The sequence below is a fragment of the Acomys minous genome, assembly GCF_964271855.1.
Source record: "Acomys minous genome assembly, chromosome: 17".
Classification (NCBI taxonomy): Eukaryota; Metazoa; Chordata; class Mammalia; order Rodentia; family Muridae; genus Acomys; species Acomys minous.
Genome location: NC_140500.1, coordinates 23,530,035 through 23,555,422, shown reverse-complemented (window position 1 = coordinate 23,555,422; position 25,388 = coordinate 23,530,035). Strand labels below are relative to the sequence as shown.

The following is a 25,388-nucleotide window of genomic DNA, read 5'->3' as shown; positions in this document are numbered from 1 at the left end:
ATCAGGGCATTTATTACATCATCTCTCTTATTTTTAAATTTAGTATTTAACATTTGGCTCCTTCTCTAAATGAACCTTTTAAGAATAAAATTGCATTTTACAGTCACTTGTCTTCTGTGCCTAGACAAATGGTGGGTATCTGTGTTATTCATTCTCTACTATAAATAGAATTTTCTGAGGAGGGATGGGCAACATTTTTATCTATAAGTATAAAGATAAACCAATGGCAGTTGGCTTAATACTATGTCTTGTAGCAGCATAATAATAATGGGTTATCCCTGGGACCCAAGACATGTCTAACCACAGGTCTGTGACCCTATAGCGACGTCAAGTGTGGATTTCATCCTAAATTGCTTGGTTACTTCTGTGGTTTTTGTGCTACCATGACACGAGTGGGCATATCTTGCCAGGCCAGTGGTTGTCACAGTTGATATTGTTCACAGCTGGATGAGATTGATGATTATTTTTCTCCTCTGGCAGTGTGCATAGCACCTTCCAGCTCTAAGAAAGCTAGTCAGTAGGGATGATTGTTCCAGTCAGTACCAGCTTGACTGAAGAATGTGAAAGCCTAAATGGGCATCTAAATCACATCCTCTCCTCCTAAAAGGCCCAGAGATTAATGTGTCAGAAAGGAAGGAAAAACTATAAGACCCTGAAGTGAATCCAGGAGGAGACAGAATTAATACAAGGAAACAGTCCTCTAAACACAGGATAGCAGATCCACATATGAACTTACAATTGTGTTAGCATGCACAAACAAAGGAATGTAAAGCCAGGCCAACCCCTATCATGGAGAGGGGAGATGCACATGCATGAAGGCCCACCCTGAAGGAACTGGTGTTAGCTGACAGCTACTGGGAGAAAGTCAGTTGTCTTTAAGAGTATAGACCCTGGTAAGTCAACCATACTTCAGTGGAAGTCCATATATCCAAGAATATATGGGCAACACAAATCAGAATTAAAAGGAGAGAGAGAGAGAGAGAGAGAGAGAGAGAGAGAGAGAGAGAGAGAGAGGGAGGGAGGGAGGGAGGTCTGGTATGAGTTGTGGTAAGGCATGAATACTATCACAAAACACTGTACAAAGTTCTTTAAAAACTAGTTTAAAATTACAGAAAGCAGTAATCCACTTTTATTTAACTTGTCCTTTACAAATAACAAAGTACACTAGATGCTATCTGTTGGAGAGTCTAAAGATTCTATTTATCCCACTAATCTGTTGTGTAATTCTATCAAGTATCTTTTTTCTCCTTTCTACTATTTATTCTTCCTTTATACAAAACATCCAGATTGCAACCTCCCCTCCCTCCACTTCTCCCAGTCTCTCCCCCTAAAGTACCCCCTCCTCCACATCTTTTTCCTTTCAGAAAAGAATAGCCCACCCAGTGATATCAACTGAACATGGTATACCAAGATGCAATTACACTAGGCCCTTATATCAAGGCTGAACAAGGCAACCAAGTAGGAGGAAAAGGGTCCCAAGAGCAAGCAAAAGAGTCCAATATACACCTACTCCCACTGCTAGGAGTACCTTATAATCTCCAAACTAAAAAACCACAGCATGTATGTAGAGGGCCACACACAGGCCCCCAGCAGCCTCCATTATGGTCGCTTCAGTCTCTGAGGTCCTATGAATCATGTTTAGGAGGTGGTATTCTCCTGGTGCCCTTGACTCCTCTAGTGACCCCCTTCTGTCAGGTTCCCTGAGCTCTGCTTATTGTTTGACACTGGGTTTCTATATCTGTTCCCATTGGCTGCTGAAGGAAGCCTCTCTGATGATTACTGGGCTAGGTACTAATCCTATTAGGATAGCAGAATATCATTAGAAATAATTTCATTGACCCTTTTTTTCAGCCCTATTTTGGGTCTACCCTTGGTCTCTGAGCCATCCAGCTTCTCATCCCTTACCATCCAGGCAATATGGGACACAGGCTTCCTTTCATGGTTTGGGCCTCAACATAGACTATTCATTGGTTGACAACTCCCACAAGCTCTGAGTCACTATTGCTTCAGTACATCTTGTATGGAGGACAGGTTTTGGGTTGAATGTTTTGTGGCAAGGTTAGTGCCCCAGTCCCACAAATGGGAGCCTGGCCTTGTTACAGATGATGGCCAGTTTAGGCTTCAAATCCTTCATTGCTCTGAGCCCTCACTAAGGTTATCCTCATAGATTCAAGGAAGTTTCCATTGTACAAGATTTCCACATCACCCATATGTGGCCCTCTATTCCCATTATCTCTCCCCATATTCTTTTTCTCTTTTCCTCCCTCCCCTGCCTGATGTCTCCTGTGTAGAGACCCTCACTCCATTATTCCACTGGCAAAATCTACTGTTTTCTCTCACGATGGAGATCCATGCATCCTCCTAAAGCCCTCCCTGTTACTTAGCCTCTCTGGCTATGTAGACTGTAGTACAATTATCTTTTAATTTACAGCTAATATACACCATGAGTACACATCATGTTTGTCTTTCTGGGTCTGGATTTCCTCCCTCGGGATGACTTTTTCTAGTTCCATCCTTCATAATATATATACATGTGTGTATGGTTCTGTTGGTCAACTCTTAATCACTTTACTTATCTCTATACTCTTATGACACTGTAAAGTTTCCAATGTAGGAAACTTAATTAGGGTTTTAATGCTGTGACAAGACACCATGACCATGGCAACTCTTATATGTAAAAAAATTTTAAAAACACATTTCATTGGGTCTGGTTTACAGTTTCAGAGTTTAGTCCACTATCATTATGGCAAGAAGCATGGTGGGGTGCAGGCAGGCATGGTGCTGGAGAAGGAGATGTGAGCTCTACATCTTGATCTGCCAGCAGCAGGAGACTGCGTGCACTCTGGACATAGCCTGAGCATAGGCCTGAACACCAACTCCCACAGTCACACATTCTCTCCAACAGGCCCATACCCCCTTATTAGTGCACTCCCTATGAGCCAAGCATTCAAACACATGAGTCTATGGGAGGCATTCCTATTAAAACCACCATAGTGTTGACTTGCTTCCTTGACTCTCTTCCTAGTATTTTGTGTGTCGCTGTATATTACATGTTCATTTGTATGCACGTGTGTGTGTGTGTGTGTGTGTGTGTGTGTGTGTGTGTGTGTGTGTACACATGTGTGTGCTAGCCAGAAGACAACCTTAGGGTGTGAATTTTGGAGTGCCATACACTGTGGGCTCTGAGTCAAGAGTCTCTCACAGGCCTAGGGTTTGATGATCAGGCTAGGCTGCCTGGGCAGTGACCCCCAAAAACTATCTGTCTGTGCTTCTCCAGCTAAGACTACAGCAGGCACATGCATCTGCTTTTTATGTGGATTTTACACATGAAAACCAAATCCTTATACTCCAGCAGCTAGCACATTAAAAACTGCCTCTCCCTCCTGTCTTTCACCTCCCAGTTTAGTAATAGTTACAGCACTTCCATTTTTATCTTGGGTAAATTCACTTCCATGAATTAATCCTTTCTTCAAAATTTCATCAACTGTTCCTGGATGTTATATATTGACTTTAATATCTGGTTTCAGCTCTACAATCATCCTTGGAAATTTGATTGAGTTCTTAACAACATATATTTTAGAAAGAGTGTGAACTATTTAATAACAAATGTTTCTGTCTAGTACACATGTCTACTCATTATTTTAGATTTCCTTTTATAGATTTCCTAATTACAATGTTCTTCTTAGACCTACTGGATTTCTTAGTTGACTTATTCCCCAAACCATAGTTTTCATCAATGAATGAAGTTTATAGAATTTATAATTTGTTGTGTTCATTTTCACTGCAATTAAGATTTTTCTATGTATCCCATATCGCTCTTCCTGAATTTATTAGTCAAAATGACTTATTTTCAATTCCAATAGCTTTTGAGTGTTGGATATAAAGTGATCTTGCTGCTACTGTGTAGGGTTCATTTTTTTGCCAATTAGAGAATTAAAAGGAAGGAAAAACCTTAAACACAGTGATCAGAGTCAGCCATGGAAGAAAGGCTTTCATTAGAGGTGAGGTAATACACACAGCAGGCACATGGGAGAGAAGAGCCTCTACAGAGCGGGTCTGGGAGTCCTGTCTCTTTCTCAAGGCTGGGTGGGGTCTTTAAGGATCTTTAAGAGGTCTTTCTTCCCTAATATATGGTTGATCACTTTGAACAAAGACCAAGACTTTAGGGTAAAGTTGTCCTGGTCTTGGCCTTGCACAAGTTAGATCAGCCCACTGCAGATATTATCCCCAGTACTAGGAGGTAGAGCTTTTAGGTCTCTGTCTCAGATCAGGAGTGTGAAGGAGGAACCAGAATTCCTCCATTTTAATGATCTGTTTGTGGCATCTCTTTGTATCTGTCTACCTACCAGGCATGGTCTAATTTTTGTTCTTTACTCTGATAGTAACAATCTTACTTCTTCACTCACAGTTCTTTGCTGGCCATATAGGCCAGAGCCTCCAGGAAGATATCAAAAGATAGCATATTTGGACTTTTGTGAAAATTTCTTACTTCACAAATATGCTTACTTTGCAGTGTCAATTGACTTTTTAAAGACATGATTTCACCATGTAATTCTTGCTGGCCTGGAAGTCTCTATGTAGACCAATCAGGCCTTGAGTTCACAGAGGTCCACCTGCCTCTGCCTCCTGGTTTCTGGTAATATAGCATGTGCCACCTGTAGGCCCAATTTTCTTATCAATTATATTTTATTATGAACTTATTAAATGAGCCTATGTCACTAACATTCCAACTAACCCAAACAATCAGAAAAGAATATTAAAGAATACTACAATGAAATCTTATGGGTATCAGTCCCCAGCGTAGTCAGCAGGGTTTCAGAAGACCAGTAATTTCACCAAAGTTGCTACTGGAACCAGGAGCAGCAGCTGGAACCTCAAGTCTCAGCTGGAGTCCAAAGCCTTGAAACTTTCTCTTTAGGAGCCTCTTGAAGTGCAGCCAAAAACCGAATCCAAACCCAAAAGCCTCCTCTCCTCTTTTGGCTATATATATATATCCTCTCAGTCTGTTCAAGGGTGTTTTTCACCAAGCTCCCCTATGAATTATTTCAATTTCTATGTAGGAAAACATCCTGCTTTAAGCAATGTTTTTAAAGTCTGTTTAGCCAACAAGTACCTCCTTTTTTGTTTTTGTTTTTGTTTTTGTTTTGTTTTTTGGTTCATCCTGATCTTATATAATTCAAACTGCAGTTTGCACTTTCTTCTTCTTCTTCTTCTTCTTCTTCTTCTTCTTCTTCTTCTTCTTCTTCTCCTTCTCCTTCTCCTTCTCCTTCTCCTTCTCCTTCTCCTTCTCCTTCTCCTTCTCCTTCTTCTTCTTCTTCTTCTTCTATAATTAAAGGTGAGAATGAGACCAGGAAACAGAAGAAGGCATTGTTCTTAAGGTCAAGAAATAAGACACATAAAGAGAGATCAGCAAAAAACGGAGCATCATTAGTGTCTTGGGATCAGGTCACACTAAAATGAGTGTCTTAACATAGGTTTTTTTTATTTGGTTTATAAAGCAGTAAGTGTCCACATGGCTTTTTCATAGATCCTTAGGCTTCATTGTCTCTCTCACATTCCCCTCCCATCTCTCCCATCCCACACACTCATCCCTGCTTACACTTTCTGCCTCTCAAAGTGCACCTGTGCTTTGATTACATCTATGTCACTCCATGTTCCCTTCCTTGAGTGATTTCCCACCCCAGTGGCCAACTTCTAGTTTCCTTGCTTTCACAGGTACTCCAGGTTAAACATGTAACTCTAAATATTTAGAGTGAGTAACCACATATGAGAAAGAACATACAGCAATTGTCTTTCTGAGCCTGGCTTACAATTGTACCTTTTTTGAGTTTTATCCATTTGCCTGAAATTTTTGTGATTTCATTTTTTATAGTTGAATAAAACTTCATGGTGTACATGTGTACCACATTTTCATCAGCCATTTTCATGACTCATCTTTCTGTACTTTCAGAAACTACATCACTAAAATTCCCTTAGAACAGTCACTGTTTACTCCATTATAAACTACTAGAAACAGCTGCCTTTTGTTCTTTTTTTGGTTTTGTTTGCTTGTTTTTGATGCAGGGTTTCTCCATGTATCCTTGGCTGTCTTGGACTAGCTTTGTAGACCAGGCTGGCCTAAAAGTCACAGAGATCCACCTGCCTCGGCCTCCTTGAGTGCTAGGATTACAGGTGTGAACCATTGTGCTCTGCAAAAGCTTTCTTCTTCTTCTTCTTCTTCTTCTTCTTCTTCTTCTTCTTCTTCTTCTTCTTCTTCTTCTTCTTCCTCTCCTTTTTTTCAGACAAGGTTTCTCTGTATGTCCTTAGATGTCCTGGACATGCTTTGTAGACTAGACTGGCTTCAATATCACCAAGATCCACCTGCCTCTGTTTTCCTGAGTGCTGAGATTACAGGCTTGCACAACCACACACTGCTATGTCTGTCTTCTTTAAGCTTATGCTCACCTAAAATAAGTTTGCCTCTTCAGACACCTCAGTTACTACAGAAACTTAAATGACTTTGTCACTGTCTGTCTTTACTGTATAGACATCACCTAACCAACCAGAAACATGTTGCCTGCAAAACCCCTGAACATGCAGTTCTTGCCTTATTCAGCAGCAATTCTCCTCTGATACAAGAGCAGCTATTCAGCCCTTTTTTTCTTGGTATTTCTCAGGTAGGAGTCAGGCAAGAGTTTGTTCTGTTGAACTGTGTTCAGGAGGTGTATATTGAGTACACATGCTAATCCCTTCATAGTTCATAGACAAGAAATAGGAAGCCTGTGCCTTGCCCAGGCCACCCCAAGTTATACATTGTGAATGGATGTATTTTAAATGAATAACCCTATTTCACACTACAAATATTCCTGATCTGAACAGTAAAATACTGTAATCTCCACACTGTGAGAGCTCAGGATGTGTCTGAAAGCAGATCAGAAAAATCGTACTGATAATGTTCCACAGATCTATTTCTCAATGGAGTGTTTCATGTGACTTGAATATTCTAGAACATGCACTTAAAATGTCTCCATGGTAGTTAGCTGGCTTGAAATTGACTTTGTTATGGATATTAGGTTCACCAAATTCTGGCTTAAACTTTTGTCATGAAGCCCATTGTATAAATATATTGAAATTATTCTACCTGTGAAATTTCTAATCCCGTGGTTCTCAACCTTCCTAATGTTGTGATTATTTAATATAATTCTTCATGTTGTGGTGGACTTCAACCATAAAATTATTTTTATTGCTACTTCATAACTGTAATTTTGCAACTGATATGAATCATAGCATAAATATTTTTGCAGACAAGTTTATCAAAGTGGTTGTGACCCCTGTTCTAAACTAACATTGCTTTTCCTTTCATTTCAGTTTTCTCTGGCTTACATTGAGGTAAGAAACTTAAATGTTTCATATTCGGAGAGAAGTTAATCCACTGGAAGTACCTTGATGTTGGAATGTTGTAGAACTAGTATAGGTCAGCAACCTTCTGCCATTCGAGATAACTGGTTTGTTATATCCCAGGTTACCTTTATTTTTCCTTTCCCCAAAAGAATATTATCAAGCTCCCAAATGCTTCCATCATGAGCCCATTGCCACCATGACATATAATGTACTTAGTGCTTTAATGATTAAGACAATTTACAACCTGGTCCACAGGATCCAAAGATGAACCGAATTATGCAGTGGCGGGATATCAACACAGAGAACGGGTTCAAGCAACTGTCTTTCAGGCTGTCATCAGAGCCCATCCAGGGTTCCTACAAGATAGTGATACTAAACCAATCAGGAGAGAAGAAACAGCACCCTTTCACTGTGGAGGAATTTGGTATGGATCAGGAAGACTGGCAAGGGAAAGCTGATGCCATGAGTTTCCAGTTACCATGGGATGAGTGCTTTTGAACAAATTGAGTTCCAAATACGTAAGGCTGGATTTCATCTAATTCTAGCAACACGGAGCTTCTAGAAAGTTCTGGAATTCTCAGAAGCAAATACTTGGGTTTTCTTATTTAAGTAGATATCTCTGTGATGTGCAAGAACTGACATAATCTGTAACCACTCAACACTCTAACTTTAGTGGAGGAGAGGGGTTACCTTCATAATGTGAAATCACCATTTCTGTGCATAGACTGGTCATTTAGGCAACTAGGAAAGTCATTTCTTCCCTGAATTTATCCTCTCTCTTCCAATAGTGCTTCCCAAATTTGAAGTTCGTGTCAAGGTCCCAAAGGCCATCTCTAGAAACAGTGAAAAAATGAATGTGACTGTGTGTGGAGTGTGAGTTATTTGTTTTTTGTTCTTCTATCCTTAAGAATGTATTTGGACCCAGAAAACACCCAGGAAATGCCTCATTGTAGACCATGTATAAATGCAAAGGCCCTTCCCTACCCTCCTAGAATGTCCCCATCTGGTGCTTGTCTCTTCTTCTTCTCCCTTACTGCTCTGAGTCTATTCCTGCTCACTTGCATATGTTGCTGATGTTAATTCTGATGACACCAATGAGAAGATCAATTGTTTGAGGTAGTAAACAGTCCCTGTCTTTGGAGACATGAAGGTGTCTAATAAGTTCCACTGACCCATGTAAAGAGAATCCAAGCATTGAATTGTGGCATCTTGCGGACCTATTATGGGTTGACAGAAAGAGCAGAGAAACAAGAGCTCCCCATCTGACTTTAACTCCAGCTGCTACTGCCCAAGTTTAACTGATAAACAGCATGGTTTTTCTATGTGCATTTCTGTACCTGATAATTAAGCATCTTATAGTACATGAAGTAAAATTGCCATGTAAGCCTGGAGTCAGCATAAGTCAAACTACACTAGGGAAATTTGCAAATGTGTCCAAATCAGACAGAAGAGACACACCTTAGCTTACTTTGCTTGTCATTAAAAAAATAAACATGCTTAAAACCAAGCATGGTAAGAAAGAAGGAAAAAGATTGAGAAGGTGTGTAAAATAGCTCTGAGTCATTCTCCCTCAACCATTCATCTCAGCTGAATAGAAGCACCCTCACTTAATAAACAAGGCTCATGATTTGGTTAGCCAATTTTTTCCCAACCAGAAAAGTGATAAATGCATGTTTCCCATAGCAGGGCTAAATCCTTAATAAATATTTCCAAAGTATCAGGTGGTAATGGCCATATGGGCTGTCACTACGATCCTAGACACAGTCAATCTGTTACAAGTTGTCAGTGAGGACCATGGGTGGGAAGACAGTGAGTCTCTGCTTTCCAAAAACCCCTGGTCTGTGTGAACTTATGTTCTGACAGATATACCTATGGGAAGCCTGTCCTAGGACATGTAAACATAAGCATATGCCATAAATGTCAGCACTTCAGCTTCATGGAAGACTGTGGATGCAAAAAAGTCAATTACCAGGTAAGCAACCTGTTGAAATGCCTGTTTTTAATACTCAGGGTTAACTATCACAAAAATGCAGACAGCAAGCTGAGAGGAAATGTGTTCTCAGATATTGAAAGAGAATGTTCTGGAACCTCAGGTTGTAGTTTAGTAATGAAACACTAGGCAGGCATATGTGCAACCCCTAGGACCCCCTCACTAACAAAAGGGATAGCTCTGGGGCCTACTATTATTAAAAGGATGTTTCAAGAACTTTACTTGGCAACCACATTCATTTTTTGTATATTGTCATTGTACAAAATAGTAAGATTATGGCACAGTCACATGTGAGTTATTGTGTATTTTAAGCCTATTCCCTTGTCCCATTGCCACCTCTGCTGTCTTGTGTCCTAGCTCCTATGTGTCCTCCTCTTCCTATACAGCCTCCACTACTTTCATGCCTTACAGACTATTCTTTGGATGTATATTTTGATTAGCACATATAAAATGTAGTATATTATACATGAAACCATAGGCTTCTTTACAGTATATTCACTCACGTGTATTACATACTTGATTACTTCCTTCATTACCTACCCTATTCCCTCCACCCCTCCTCCTGCCAGACACTTCCTCTTCCCAAATGGAACAACTTCTATTCTGCTGTCTTTCTTGTTTTGTTTTGTTTCATCCTCATATATGACAGAAGACATGCACTGTCATGTTCATGAGTCTGGTACAGCTTGTGAAAGGTGATGAGCTCCATGCCACACTGTTCCCCTCTTCAGTTTTGAGTATCCACTCATCTGTTGATGGGCTCACTTGTATGTGAATTATATAAATTACAAGCATGTATATGAATGCATTTTGGTATGCTGGTAAAGCTTCCTTTTATGTATTCCTGAGAGCTGCTCATGTGGTCTTTTGACCTTTCATTTTCTGAGGTGCTTCTACACCAGGTTGTAGTTCACCCACAGCATATGAAGTGCACAGGGCATGAGGTCCTCTGCTCACAGGTAAGTGTTAGGGAATCCAGGAATGTTGAACATGTGGGGTTGTCTCCTCAATGGAAGAGATGTATACCTCTTTCCACCCAAAAAGCTAGGAATAGATATAGTTAATGGCCTGGTGACCTGTGTCTGTAGGGTCAGGCCATGCCTGAGTCTATCCCAGACTCATCCTTTCTAGATCTTTCTCTGGAGCACTTTTTGTCAGTCAATAAAACCCTCCCTTATGGGAGATATCACTCGTACTTTACAACAGTTTGGGTAACCTCTGTTCTATCTTTAGAGCCAGGCCACTCCTGACTCCCACAGACTTTTATGTTTATCTCAATCATTCTCAGCAGCCATTGATTACCTGTAGCTCTTGATCTAGGAGTGGGGCTTTGTGGAATTTCCCTCTTTTATCACACTGGCAGGTTACCTGGATTTTACCACTCTCTAAGTCTTGTTCAGACAACCATGTTCTTGAGAATTGTATGGGTGTCTTTTTCCTGTCGTGTCTGAAAGGCTCTGTTTTTGCTACAGGCATTCTGGTCTTTTATAGTCTTTCTGATCCTTGTTTCATGGTTCTCCCTCATCCTTTGATGTAGGAGTTATGTTGAATATGTAGCTCTTGGAGTTGGGTTCCCCTACCCCTCCCTCTCTCTGTGTGTGGGTGTGTCTCTCTCCCTCTCCACCTCTCTCTCCTTCCCTTCCTCCCTCCCTCCCCCCTCTCTTGGTTAATTGTGCCAAAGGTCTCTTGATCTTATGTTCTTAAATAACCATCTCTTAGACTCATTGATTCTTTGTATTCTTTATTACTGTTTCTAATTTCTGCTCTGTGTTTTTTTCCTGTCTGCTAATGCTCAGTGTGGTTTGATCTTTCTTTTTTACAAATGCTTGATTTGTATCATTAAGTCAATTGTTTGTGTTATTTCTTTTCTTTTTATCAGCACTCAGAACTATAAATGTTCCTCTTGGGACAGCTTTCAATGTTATTCAGAGGTTTTCTTGTATTATGTTTTCATTTTCATTTAACTACAGAATTTTAAATTTTTTCTTAAGTTCTTCTCTGATTAGTTTTTATTCAGTAGTGTGTTTTTTAATTTCTATGAATTTATGTAATTTCTAGAAATTATTTTGCTGTTTATTATAAACTTTATTGTATTGTGGTCAGATAGGACACACTAGGTTATTTCAAATTTTCTGTATTTGTTCAGTTTTGCTTTCTATCTCACTAACTGGTCTATTTTAGAGAAACTTCCATTCACTACTTCAAATAATAAGTAGTCGTTGGTGTTTAGGTGGTATTTTATAGATATCTGCTAGGTCCATCTTATATATAATGTCATTTAATACTGGTGATTCTGTATTTAATTTTTGTACAGATTCCCTATTGGGGAAATTAGGACACAGAAACCAGCTGTAATTATTGAGTTTCATCTGTGTTCTTGAAGTCTAGTGATATGCTTTTTTATGAAAATGTGTGTTGTAGAGTTTGGTTCATATATGTTTACAATTGAAGTGTCTTCTCAGTTAATTGTTCCCTTGATCAGAATAAAGGCTCTTTTTTGTCTCTTATGATTAATATTTGTTTGCAATTAATTTTGTCAGATATTGGAATAGCTATGTCTTCTTGCTTTTTGGTCATTTGCTTCAAATACTATTTTTCATCCTTTTAATCTAAGGTATTATCTATCTTTGAAGATAAAATGTTTCTTGTAAACAACAAAAAGACTGACTTTGTCTCTTAACACATTCAAATGTCCTATATTTTTGATTGGAGAGATGAAGGCATTAATATTCAATGTTAGCATTGAAAGGTGTATGTTGATTGCTGTCATTTTGCTGTTGTTTTTGGTACTTGTGTTTTATCCTATTTTATGTTTTAGTAATTGTAGCTTCATTCTTTTTTTTTTAATGTAACCTCTTAACTATGCTTGTTCTCCTCTTCAGTCCAAAGTATTGTTTCTAGTATTCTCTACGGAGCTGATCTCGTAGACATGAATTCTTTTACCTGTTTATAGCCTTGCGGTTTTGTCAGTTTTAAGAACTTTTTGAGCCTTGTGAGTTGTTGACATTCTAAGCTGTATAAGTCCTGTATATGTCCTGAGTCTTAGTGAGACTCCTTCCATGTGGTATATTTAATTCAGGTAAAATTTCTATACAACACTTTGGAAGGTATTTATTGCCCAGATGATCAATCAGTGAGTGTGCAGTACTAAAGACATTCATTATTATTCCATTTAGACCTATCTGTCTTTTGCTTCACAGTGTTTCTTTTATGAAGTTGTATGTATTAACAAGTTTACTCAGTATTCTTATCATTGTTTATTCATTTCCCTAAAACGTAGTGACTTTTTTATTTCTTGTAACTGATTTTGGACTGGTCTAGTTTATCAAATATTAGAATTGATACTCTTGCCTCTTACAGCTTGAATTTTCTTGCTCTCTCTCTATCCTTTCACATGTGTGTGTTTGTGTGTGTGTGTGTGTGTGTTGTTGTTATTGTTTAATCTAACTAGCTGGCCTGTGCTTCTTATAAAAGAGTTAAAATCATATATATTTAGGGTTATTGGTTATAATTATTTGCATATTCCTATGATTTTATTGGGTGTTCCAATATTATTTGTCTAAGTATCTTGGTAATATAAAATACTAATACTAACACTAATAACAAATTTTAATTAAAGATGCTAATAATATAAACTGAGGCCCATGTTTATAATCAGGTCACCATGCTGTACAGCACTGAAGTCTCATGTTTAGCAAAGAAGTCTTCACATGTGGGTTTGAGTTGAGCATTGATCTGACAAGTGTATCATATCACCTTGTTTTTATCTTGCATATCAGCTAGACAACACAGGCTGCATCACACAAGAAGAAAATATTAGTATGTTCCAACTAAAGGAAAGATATATTCAAGCCCAGAATTTTCATGTCAATGCAAAAGTTATTGAAGAAGGGACAGGTACGTGAGTAACCTGAAAATACAGAAAATGAAATTGTGAAAATTGACTCCTGTTCACATCAAGATGGTGGTGTAAAGGATGTAGAAAAGGGGTGTAGAATGCAAGCAGTTATCTAACTGGCTTTCAATGTTATTGCTAATTTCTTTTTCAGGATTGGAGTTCAGTGGATCTGGAACAACAAAAATTGAAAAAACCATAACCAAACTCATATTTGTGAAAGCAGAGCCACACTTTAGACACGGGATTCCTTTTCTTGTGAAAGTAAAGTACTCTTTGGTTCCTAGATGCTCTTGAGCTGTGTGGTGATTCCTTACCCTGGGCCATTCTGCTCAATGTTAACCTTGCCTGACGTCATTGGTTGCCAAACGACAAATGTAGCTTATTGGTAGAGCTTGTCCATCATTTGCTTGAGTGCATAACTTCTATTCCTAGAACTAAACTCAAAACTTAGAAAAGCCATCAAGAATCATGAATCTAAAACATAAGTAGTATATTTTCATTTATAACTACTATACTTGAAAACCATAAACTCCAAGGTGTCACTGTGTTTCAATGATAAAACAACACGTGCTACATATTCATAATAAATCCATGCTCTCTATTAGCCTCAGGGCCCCAACCTGTATCTTGTGATGATTCAGAGTACCTGCTTCCCTTAGTTCACACTGACCCTGTCAATAGTTTCTTATGAGTAATAGGTAAGTACGAAGCATCGATAAAGAGTTAAGAATATCATAATTTGGGCCTCTGTGCTTTCCTAGAACAGAAGTTCTAATGGTGTAGATGTGAAAGTGTTAGATTTTGGTAAGACAATTTTTTGCATGCTGAAATAGTTGGTGTATTTTTTTTATCTTTATAGACTACCAAGACAGGTTTTTCCTCTTATGATTTGTGTAGTATTACCATACCTATACTATGCTTTTCTTCCTTGTTCAATTTAGGTCCGCCTTGAGGATCTCAAGGGTGCTCCTATTCCAAATGAGCAAGTCTTCTTCAGAGTAAAATCTGGCTACTCCAATGCTACCACCACTGACCATCATGGCCTGGCAGAGTTCTCCATTGACACCACCGGCATTGAGGGTGATTCCCTCAATATCAAAGTAAGTAAGAAATGAGGGCATAGGACACAAGGTGAGGCTTTGTAACAGCTTGAACTGGATAATGTGTAGCTTAATAAAAAGAAATATTCCAGGCCAAATTTTCTTTTTTTAAGTTTTATTAATTTATTCAGATTACAACTCAATTGCCATTCCATCACTTGTATCCTCCCTTCCTCCTGCTTTCAACCTATTCCCTTCCCCTAGGCCTATGACCAAGATGGACCTCCTCCCCCACTATATGGTCATTGGCTATCAAGTCTCATCTTCGTATCCTGTTTATTCATTCTTTGAGTGCCACCAGGCCTCCCAACCAAGTGGAGGTGGTCAAATATGAAGCACCAGAGTTCATGTCAAAGTCAGTACCTGCTCTCCACATAGCTGTGGAGAATGTCTTGTCCATTGGGTACATCAGAGTAGGGGTTCGATGTTTACTATTGTATTGTCCTTGGTGAGTGCAGTAGTTTGAGCAGAACCCCCTGGGCCCCAATCCACCCATCATGATGTTCTTCTTTAGTTTTCTAGGACTCTCTGTGTCCTTCTATTTCCCCATCTCCTATATTTCTCTCACCTAGAGTCTCAGTAGGATGTCCTCACATCTTTCCCAATCTCCTGGTAAGTGAAGACTTTCATGGGACATGCCTTTTGGGCTAGTGCCCAATTATAAGTGAGTATATACCAGGGTAGTCTTTCTGCTTCTGGGTTAACTCACTCAGTGAGAGCATCTCTAGTCCCATCCATTTGACCACAATTTCAGGATTTCCTTGTTTTTATTGGCTGAGTAGTATTCCATAGTGTCAATGTACCACAGTTTCTTTATCCATTGTATGTTTATATGCATCTCCTTCTTTGATTTGGGGAAATTTTCTTCTATGATTTATTTGTAGATATTTTCTGGGTCTTGGAGTCAGGTCTCTTCTCTTTCCTTGATGCCTATTATTCTCAGGTTTCATCTTTTGATGGTTTCCTTGATTTCTTAGATATTTTGTGTCAACAATTTTTCAGAGTTAGCATTGTTTTTGATAGTTGCTTCGAGTTCTACAATTGTATCTTCTACTCCTGAGATTCGTTCCTCCAGTTCTTGGATTCTATTAAGGAAGCTCACTTCTGTGTTGCTTACTTTCTTCTTTAACGTCTCTCATTCCCATTTTTCTTGTCTGTGCTCTTTATCATTGTTTCCATTTCCATCTTCCAATCCTGAACTCTTTTATTTGTTTCCTTCATCTCATTGTTGGTATTTTCCTGAAAAAATTCCAATGCCTCTCTATAGGCCTCTTTTATATCTTCCACCTGTTTCGCTGTGTGTTCCTGCATTTGATTATGGATTTTATTCGTTTCCTCCATTATCCTCCTCTTTACTAAGGATTTGAGATCATTTTCTTGTATTTTGATTGTGTTCTCAGCGTTACTTTCTTTGGAATAGCTGGGATCTGGGACTGACCAGTTGTTTTGGTTTTTGTTATTTGCATTCTTTTTAAAATATATTTTATTAATTTATTCATGTTACACCTCAATTGTTATCCCATCCCTTGTATCCTCCCACTCCTCCTTTCCTCTCATTTTCCCCTTACTCCCCTCCCCTATGACTGTGAATAAGGGGGAGGGACCTCCTCCCTCTGTATATGCTCATAGGGTATCAAGTCCCTTCTTGGTATCCTGCTATCCTTCCTCTGAGTGCCACCAGGCCTTCTCATCTAGGGGATGTGGTCAAATATGGGGCACCAGAGTTCATTGTTTGCATTCTTATGCATTCCTTTAGTCATCTTGCTATCTCTGGTGTTGGGTGTTAGCTTCTGGTGTTACTCACTGGTTGTTGAGAGTGGGTAGTTGGTGAATGATTATAGGCCCTTGCCTGTGGGGATCAGGGAGCTCCTCTCTGTAACAGGCATGTGACCTGGTTTCTGCTCCAGGAGACTTTGTTCTACACTTTAAGCTCCTGACTGGGTCAGCAGAGGTAGGCTTCTGCCTGATTCCATTCACGATACTCAGGACATTCAGACTAGCTGTGTTGTGGACTGCTGTTTAATTTTCTGCCCTGACCCCTTGGGGCAGTCCAGCCACTCCCAAGTGTGTAGTAGACTGTGGCTTTATTTGTCCAGTTGTCCAGGCCTGGTCCGCCCTGGTCCACAGACAAGTTCCTGCCTGGAGCAGTCTAGAAAGCAGACCAGTCGAGATTGCGCACCCTAGGGAGCTGCAGCTACACCTCAGACTCCCTTCCAGACACCCAAGGCAGTCAGTCCAGCTTCTCCCACAAGTGTGGGAAGTCCCTGCTGGGCTAGAGTGACTGTGGGTTTATCTGTCCAATTTTCCAGACCCTGACCACTGTTGCCCATGACAGGATCCTATCAATATTAGTCCAGACAGCAGAAAAGCCTAGATTGTGCACCTTTGGTGGCTCAGTCCCACTGAGTTTTGGAAACAATTCAGACCCCTTTCCAGACACTCAGGGTAGTCCATCTTCTCCAATGAGCGTGGGAGTCCCTGCCGGGCCATGGGGTCTGTCCTGGCAAGGTTCTATCAGCCCCATTTTGCAGGCTCAGTCTTCTGAGGCCGGCTGCCTGGCTCTGGTCAGACTAACCCAGACCACACAAGCTATTTCTGGGTACCGTGGGCTTCGCAGCATGCTCTGGGGCTCCCCGTAGACTGGGCTGGCATGGGTGGGGGTGTCCAAGGACAGATTCACTTGTTTCCCTGGGACTCTCGCAGGCCAGAGGCTCTGGTGTTCCACATTCCCACACACTGCACCTCGGCTATAGAAGCTGGCTGCAGTCTGCAGGTGGGTTCCATTCCAAAGTCTGGAGAGGGCATTCAGGTCCTCCGTGGGCTTTTATTCTGCCTGTGGTCTGCACTGTGCAGGACACCACTCACCTAGTGTTCTCCAGATCTTGCAGTCCTGTGGCTCCCAATCTAGTCCCTGGTCTCCGTGCACTAGATCAGATACAGTGTATTTTAGAGCAAAACAGAAAGGGTTTCTGATCACTAATAAAAGTATGAGCACATGTTGTGAGCACATTCTTTTTAAACACAATTTTCCCACAGTCTTTTTTATTTTATTTACTTTTTATATATCTCAAGTCAGAACCTTCAAACAAAAACTATTAAAAGTCTGCTTTTACCTATTCAGTGAAAGATAGGTACTGTATGTCCTCAAATTCATCACTCAAATATGCAGTGCTATATTCTGAAATAAGAGGCACTCATTATTTAATTGAATATGGTTGACGGTACACTAATCCCTGCTTCAGGCACAGAGACAGAAATCCAGCAAGCACTAGAAATGCAATCTGGAGCTACAATAACACAGGAGACCTGTAATCTGCAGTCAATTGGAACTACACAAAGATTCCTTCTGTAAATCATAGCTTTGTCAGATATGTCATAAGAGGGAACCACATGAAGAGAACGCCACTATTTGACTTACTACCAGAGGTCTCTGAAGGCCCTGCAGCTTTATATCTGACTCCCAATGGTCTTCTCCCCTAGTTGGCTCAGTAAGCTCCTCCCTGAGATCCACTGTGGGTAGAAGAATGCCAATGGCGACTTACACACATTTGCTGCTACAAATTTAAATGATGGAAATTATAACCTATCTTATAGAAATAAATTGAAAGCACATCCCTTGGCAAACAACAGATAGACTCTAGAGAGGATTGGAATTGGGCCTGTGGGAGGTTGGGTGAAGGAAGAAAAGGACCAGTGTGTCGCTCACTAGGAGGTCAGCCAGTGTCAGATGGCTTTGGGTTGGGAGCTTTCTAGATGCTCAGAGGCACAGAGTCATTTAGAGGATGAGGTGTCAAACTTTACTACCTCCACCCCTCCACCCGGGCACATGCACGTGCGCAGGCACACATGTGCATCCTGGTGGGTCCTAAAAGTAAAGTCTTGTCTAAGTCATAACGATTCATTTTCCTTTTTCTTTCATGGTTTAATTTCAGATTTTTCCATCCTTTTTGTTCTTCTCCACTCCTTGGAGTTTGTTGTTTTTTGTTCATTTTTTAAATTAGGAGAGAATGTAAGAGGTTTCATTATGGCATTTTCAGCTGGGCTTGATGGTGCATGCCTTTAATTCCACCTCCAGGGAGGCAGAGGCAGCCAGATCTCTGTCAGTTCAAGGCCAACCTGGTTACAAAGTGAGTCCAGGACAGCCAAGGCTACAACAGAGAAACCCTATCTTGGAAAAGGAAAAAATTAGAAAAAAGTAAGAGGTTTCATTCTGGCATTTTCATTCAAGTCTCTTGATCCTGTTCCCCCTATTATCTCTCTGTCTCCAAGAACCACCCTCATATTTCTGCCCCAATAGTCTATTTTCAATATTTACACCATGTACTTCAGATTTTTGCTGTGTTGTTACTTGATTTTCTTTCTCATATTGGGCCTCAATACCTTTCTCTCTGATCTTGATTCTTTTTTCTGTTTCTCAGACTCTGGTTTGCTACTTTAGTAATAAAATTTATCTCAATTTCTAAACTTAACTGTTAATTTATACTATATTTTCCTCTGTCTATTTAATGAAACATGGGGAACAGTAGGTAGTTTTAATTGTCTTTTATTATATTCACACACCTGCTTTGGTTTGGTGTTGACAAATTTATTGAATTCCCTTTATGTTCCAAAGGTTTATTAGAAATTGAGCCTTTAAAAGAGGGCCACTCATTAAAAAAATCTCCTTATAATAGCAGATGTTCTATATCCATCGCTATAGATGTATAAATTGCAATATCACAATAGAATAAATAAGAAAATGAAATGTGAAAAATTATCAACACACTAGGCTAGAAAACTTCTAAGATGAACAAAAGAGAAAGAAAATAAAAGAGAATATCCAAAGCCAGTATGATAGTTAATATTAATTTCAATTTGATAAGAGGCAACAAGCCTCTGAGGGATTACAGAGATTAGGTTAGCTTCTAGTCATGTTTATGAAGAAAGTCATTGGGTTAATTGAAGTAGAAAGACACACTCTATACTTGGGACTCACTTTCAGCATGGCCATGCTTACCTCCACCTCTATGAGTGCTACTGCCATTGTTGTTGCCATCATATGCAGACGTCAGAACTCGGTGTTGGTGTTTTCTTTGTTTGGTTTTTTTTTTTTTTTGGACTTCCTGTGTGGCCTAAAGACCACTGACTATGCAAGAATCCTCCAGGCCTTTGCTGCCAGGTTGGGACTGCTAAGGGTCATGTGATCTAGGCATGTTTACCCACATCCCAGACTCTCTACTAGTTAAAGACAACTATTGCTGAACTACCCAGACCACACTGAAAATCAATCTAATACTTTTTAAATGTCTTCATATTATCAGCTCTCTTCCTCTAGATAACCATAAGGCAAATATTAAAAAATTAAACTTAGTACTGTATCATGCAATACTAACTATAAATGTATACCAATTTAGGCCCCTCCATATGCACCATAAACAGGCAGAATATATTTTAAAGCATTTAGTTAATTTGCTGTGCACAAGAAACTCGTCCCATGAAAAAGATGCCACAGAGGCTGAATTGAATGAAAGTAAAAATTATATTCCAAACAAATAAAACTCTCAAAGATTAGTAACCATGTCCATATCTGACAAGTAGGTTTCAAACCTAAAAAGAGAAAGTCATTGCATTTTAAAAAGTGAATAATTTATTAAGAAGATATACATGTAAATATATATCCCCCAAAAGTTGGTTCAACAAATTTCATTTAAAAAAAGCAGAACTAGGCTTAAAGGGACAAATAGGTAGAAATACAAATAACTATATAAATGAATGACTTGAATATGCAATGTTTAATAATAAATGTATCATCCAACAAAAAGTCAAAAATAAATCTCAGATTAAACCGTACCTTGTATCTCATGGCCTTAACAGTCATCTATCAAATGCTATATCCAACCGTGATGAAATAGACATCCCCCTCAGCAACTGAAGGGTTTTTTTTTCAAAACAGGTCTCATTTTAGATCATGGAGCAATTGTTTACCAATTCAAAGAATTTAAATCATTCAGAGCATCCTATCATGCCACAGGAGACTATAATTGTAAATAAATAACGTGTGAAACTGGAGGGTATATACAAATATATTGGCCCCAAACAATACTCTAGACAGTGATCAATGGAACATTGATAATATCAGAAAGGTAACTTTTAAATTTCTAGATTTAATAAAAACACACCAGAATACGTATGGTCTATAGGGAATTCACTTCTAAGAGCTATGAATCCCTACATAAATAATCAGATAGCTATCAGGTAAATGCTACACCTCAAGTCATTAACATAGAACAAAACAAATACAAAATTAATGAAAGGAAAAAAAGAATAAATATAGCTAAAATTAGTGATAAGGACAAAAGACCAATGAAACCAAAATCAATTCTTTGAAAAGGTAAGTGTGGAGGAATGCCTTGAGTGGCTGTAACAGCTGTCAATAAAGCACTGTTGAGTCAATATGCTGTGCAGAAGGACAGGAAGTGGAAGACGGGATTTCCTGGATGGGGCAGAGCCAGGATTGACAGTTGAAAAGGGAAGGTGCTTTATCGTTGGGACAGGGGAGAGAAATGGCCGGAGGATCACCATAGTGACAAGTACTTGGGATATGCATATGTTATGAAGTTCAGAGTAGTTTATTTATGTTACTTTAGGATTACATTTGTGTCAGTTTAGATCCTGGCCAGTGTAGTGTTGGCAGCTTTAAAGTACATTTCAGACTCTGTGTCACTTATTAGCCATCTTAGGCCAAACCAATACATTTTATTGTTACAGATAAGTGAAATTGATTAGCTCTTGTCTAAACTCAAAAAAAGGTAAAACTCAAATTAGCAAATCAGAGGCAGCCATTACAGCACACAGTATGAAATACACAGGGTTTCTACAGAATACTATGAAAGCTTTCATTCTGATAAATTAGAAAAATCAGAAGAAACCAATGAATTTCTGAATATTTATATTCTACCAAAAGTAAGCCAAAAACAAGGGAAAAAATCCTACACAGATCAACAATGAGAAATTGAATTGAAGAAGGAATGAAGGGAACCCATCAAAATTAAAGCCGAGAATAGAAAGAACTCATTGCTGAATTGAATGAAACTTCAAAAAGAAAATATTATTTTGAAAAGCTTCAAAAGGAGGAATTGCACCAAGGTCATTCTGTGAATCTAGCACAACCCTGATAGCAAAACCAGATGCGCACAAAGTGAAAATCCTCACTGAAATGCTCCCATGCCAGACTCAACAACACATTGAACAAATGTTCCATGATCCAATTTGTTTCATACTAAGAATACAGGGATGGTTTCACAATTGCAAGCTGAGAACTGTAAAACAGTATATAAGAAGAAGAGATTAAAAATCACACAGTCATCTCAGTAGATGGAATAATAGTTCATTTTCAAGACACCAATTACAAATGGTCAAGGAACACATACACGTGTGTGCGCGCACATACACACACACTCTATCTATCTATCTATCTATCTATCTATCTATCTATCTCACTAATGCTCAGCACATTTGGCTATCAAGAAAATACAAGTTGATACTATGTTGAAATTCCATCTCACCAACCAAAATGGCTATCATCAGGAAAAAAAGATGTTGGCAAGGCTATGGGAACAAAGGAGACTATATGCACAACTGGTGTTTAGGTAAATTAGTATGGACATTAAGTTCAGAGCTTCTAAAAAATCCAAAATGAAACCAGTATACAGTCCAGGTTTACCACATCCACATAGTTCCCATGTACACCAAAGCTAACATATGATGGAGACACCTACATCACCATGCCAATCTCAGCATGACTCTATGCATCCAGAAATGGAGCCAGCATCGCTGCCCATCGGTGGAGTGGATAGAGAAAATAGGAAATATGTGTACTCTAGACTTTTACACATATATTTAAAAGAGAATCATCTTGTCTATAGAGAAATTCATATATTTAGAAATTGTCAATTTAAGGAAAAAATTATAAGACTAGGAGAGAAAATAAAGCATTGCATATTGTCTCTCAAATGTGTAATCTAGGGAAAGAATAGAAATGAAAGCAGAGAGGCCCTGGTAAGAAAGAAGAGAGCTGGTGGGAAACATAGGATTGGGTAGTAAGTGGATGAATATGGTCAGAGTACACCATACTAATATTTGCAAATGTTTTTAGTCCTGCATTACTTTGCATATTTATTATGCACTAAAACTAATATTTGTAAAAATTCTTTCAAATATATTAATGCTGAATTTTGAAAATTCAGAGTGTTAGGCAAAAATTCATCTCATGTACTTCCTCTCCATTTTTAAGAAGATGTTTAAACTACTCAGTCATTGCAAGTACTCTGACTCAACACAGAAGAGAGATTCTGGCGAGGAGGTAAACTCAGCCCAGTATTTTGTTGATTCTCCAGGTATACCACAAGGAGGAATTTTTTTGTTGGAATTTCCCTTGCATGGAAGAAGAATATGGAGTAGCTCACCATGTGGCCTAAGTGTTTATTCCATCAGCAAGAGCTATGTCTACATTGAGAAGGAAGCTGGCATCTTGCCCTGCAGCCAGAGTCACACAGTTCGGGCACATTTTATTCTGAGAGGGACTGCCTTGATAGTGCTGAGAGAGCTCAGTTTTTACTACCTGGTGAGTTCTGGCTCCAAACTGAGAAATACAAAAATCCTTTCATCTCTTGACCTTGTCCCTGCTGACACACTGGGTTCCCAGCTGGGTATTTTTGCCTGGGTCTAACACAGTAGATTCATCAGTGAGAAGAAAGCCTTCTAAAATACAGATGTAAGTTTGGAAAATTCTTTTTTATTTTAGGCCATGGCCCAGGGCAAGATCATCCAAACGGGAAGCCACACTCACCACATGGAGGCACGAGACCCAGGAAACCGTAAGTTTTTTTCCCACCCAGCAACAAGTCTCCAACTGAGTCCACACATGCTCACCAGTGGACTCTCACCACTGAGTATCTAAGGATGCCATGATGTGTGTAAGTCTCTGTAAACACTGCACAGCAGGAGCTCAGGGTTCTGCCATCTAATGTACGTTATCACTCATACCATGACCTTCAGGACAAAAAGTCTCAGATTCCTAAACTGAGTATCATTCAACAATGGTGAAAACTATCTATTCTGAAGATGTAGCACCTGAAAACACAAAGTGCTTCAAGATACTTCCCACTTAAGGAATCTATGTGTTTATGTACAGATTAGCCACAACAAAGCAAAATGTCTTCTCTTAGTGTCTGTCTAAAAAAATCTGGAGGGTGCCAACCTTGGTCCTTAAACCATTCTAGGCACACTGCTCTTGGTGTATTTGATTCATTTTTATTATTTTTTGTTATGTGTGTGGTGCTTTTGGGTAAGCTGTCAGGGTCAGAGGCATCAGATCCCCCTGGATATTCTGAATCTGGAATTACAGAGTTCTGAGCAATCTGGTGTGGGTGCTGGGAATCAAATGTGGTTCCTTCCGTGGAGCATCATGTGATCTTAACTTCTGAGCTGTCTCTCCAGGCCCTTTACTTTTAAAGACATTCTATTTATTCTTTGAAAGTTACATGTATTTATACAATGTACTTTAGTCATACCTGCTACCCACTATTCCCTACCAAGTGTTCCCTGGCTCCTCCACCAGGCCGATTCTGTAGTTCAAAAGAAATGAAAATCTCAACCATTTGATTTTAGTAAAGGAGACTTAGGAACCAGATGCTGAAGTGAAGACCTGCCAGCTCAGAAAGGCAGAAAGAGAGCCCAGCTGACCTTCTTATCCAGCTCACATCTCAAAAGATAAAGCCCAAAAAGCTCACTACCTCAGCTGACAGCCTGGGAGGAAAAGGCCACAAAAAATCAAGGCCAAAGACTTGCTAGTGCAAAGCCCAAAAGAAGCCTCCTTATGCATGCTTTCTTAAATACCCTTCTCTCATAGTCCCTCCTTACTACTTAATCTCTGTCAGCTGGTTTCTTGATCTAACTCTTGACCTAGGCTTAACTTATTAAATCCTGTGTACAGAAAGCTCTTGGATTAAAGGTGTGTGCTAGGGCTGATCCACACCTTAATCACCTGTTTACAGAAAACAGAAAGTTCTTGGATTAAAGGTGTGAGCCAGGGCTCAACCATGCCAAACATGAAACAGGTTTCTACAGATCATAAATCTCAGGGTTCACAATGGGATCAAATATCCCTCAGCATTCTTCCCTACTTTATGTCTTGTATTTTTTAGTTTGGCCAGTTCTACCCATGTGTGTGCGTGTGCTATAGGGCCATCCCCTGGATTCTGGACAATCTACCAGGGGCGGCATCCAAGAAGAAATCTGACTTTTCTTCCCCTCCATAGCTATCAGCTCTCAATAGCTCCTCAACTAAAAGTGGGTCTTCATGAATCCCTCCCCATGCATGCTGGGATCTTGACGAGGGCTTCATGTTGTGAAGGTCTTGGGCAAGGAATCATAGCTGCTGTGAGTTTATGTGTGAAATCACCCTGTCGTATCCTGATGACATTTACTCAGTTCTACCACGACTTAACTCAGTTGTCACTCTGTTAATCAGGCCTCTTCCACCTGCTCCTATTTAAACCCCAAGTTAACACTGAATCCTGGTATTCTCAGTCCTCATCATCTTGTCATTCTTTCCTTCCCAAATGGTACTTGCCATATGCAAACATATTTCCTATGATTTACCTGTTTATTATCGATTTCTCTTCCTTTGGATATCAACCACAGGAAGTGCATGGATTTACATATGTAGGGTCACAGATATTTTCCAAGTACTCTCCAGAAGTGGCAGACATTTAATTGATGCTCAACAAATTTACTCAAATGGGGGCTTCTTTGTCACTGACCAGTTATAAAAACTACTTAGGTATTTAACCAAATATTCATCTAGTCCTTCCACAAACACTAAGTGGGAATCACAGAAGGTTTGGGAATCTCCTCAGCTCCAAGAAAACAGCAGAGGCTTCAATTGCCTAATTTTCTCTCAAGAAATGTAAATACTGTGAACATTTCAGTGAGAAAAATGGTTTACCAAGATATGTTTATAATTGTCAATGTGGCTTGC

General features: G+C 39.4%; 2 protein-coding genes across 2 annotated transcripts in view; both read left to right on the top strand.

Moving 5' to 3' along the window:
• LOC311588234 (murinoglobulin-2-like) overlaps window positions 1-22,883 on the top strand; it is a 25,749-nt gene extending 2,866 nt beyond the window's left edge. Inside the window, exons 5-12 of the mRNA XM_084765719.1 lie at window positions 7,348-7,368; window positions 7,636-7,804; window positions 8,169-8,253; window positions 9,244-9,352; window positions 13,150-13,267; window positions 13,420-13,529; window positions 14,210-14,368; window positions 22,744-22,883. Coding sequence (XP_084621845.1) covers window positions 7,348-7,368; window positions 7,636-7,804; window positions 8,169-8,253; window positions 9,244-9,352; window positions 13,150-13,267; window positions 13,420-13,529; window positions 14,210-14,368; window positions 22,744-22,824 — 852 coding nt within the window. The 3' untranslated portion in view covers window positions 22,825-22,883. The remainder of the gene's footprint in view (window positions 1-7,347; window positions 7,369-7,635; window positions 7,805-8,168; window positions 8,254-9,243; window positions 9,353-13,149; window positions 13,268-13,419; window positions 13,530-14,209; window positions 14,369-22,743) is intronic.
• Window positions 22,830-25,388, top strand: part of LOC311588231 (murinoglobulin-1-like) — a 25,892-nt gene continuing 23,333 nt past the window's right edge. The window contains exons 1-2 of the mRNA XM_084765714.1: window positions 22,830-22,970; window positions 23,151-23,223. Of these exons, the coding sequence (XP_084621840.1) occupies window positions 23,154-23,223 (70 nt within the window). The 5' untranslated portion in view covers window positions 22,830-22,970; window positions 23,151-23,153. The remainder of the gene's footprint in view (window positions 22,971-23,150; window positions 23,224-25,388) is intronic.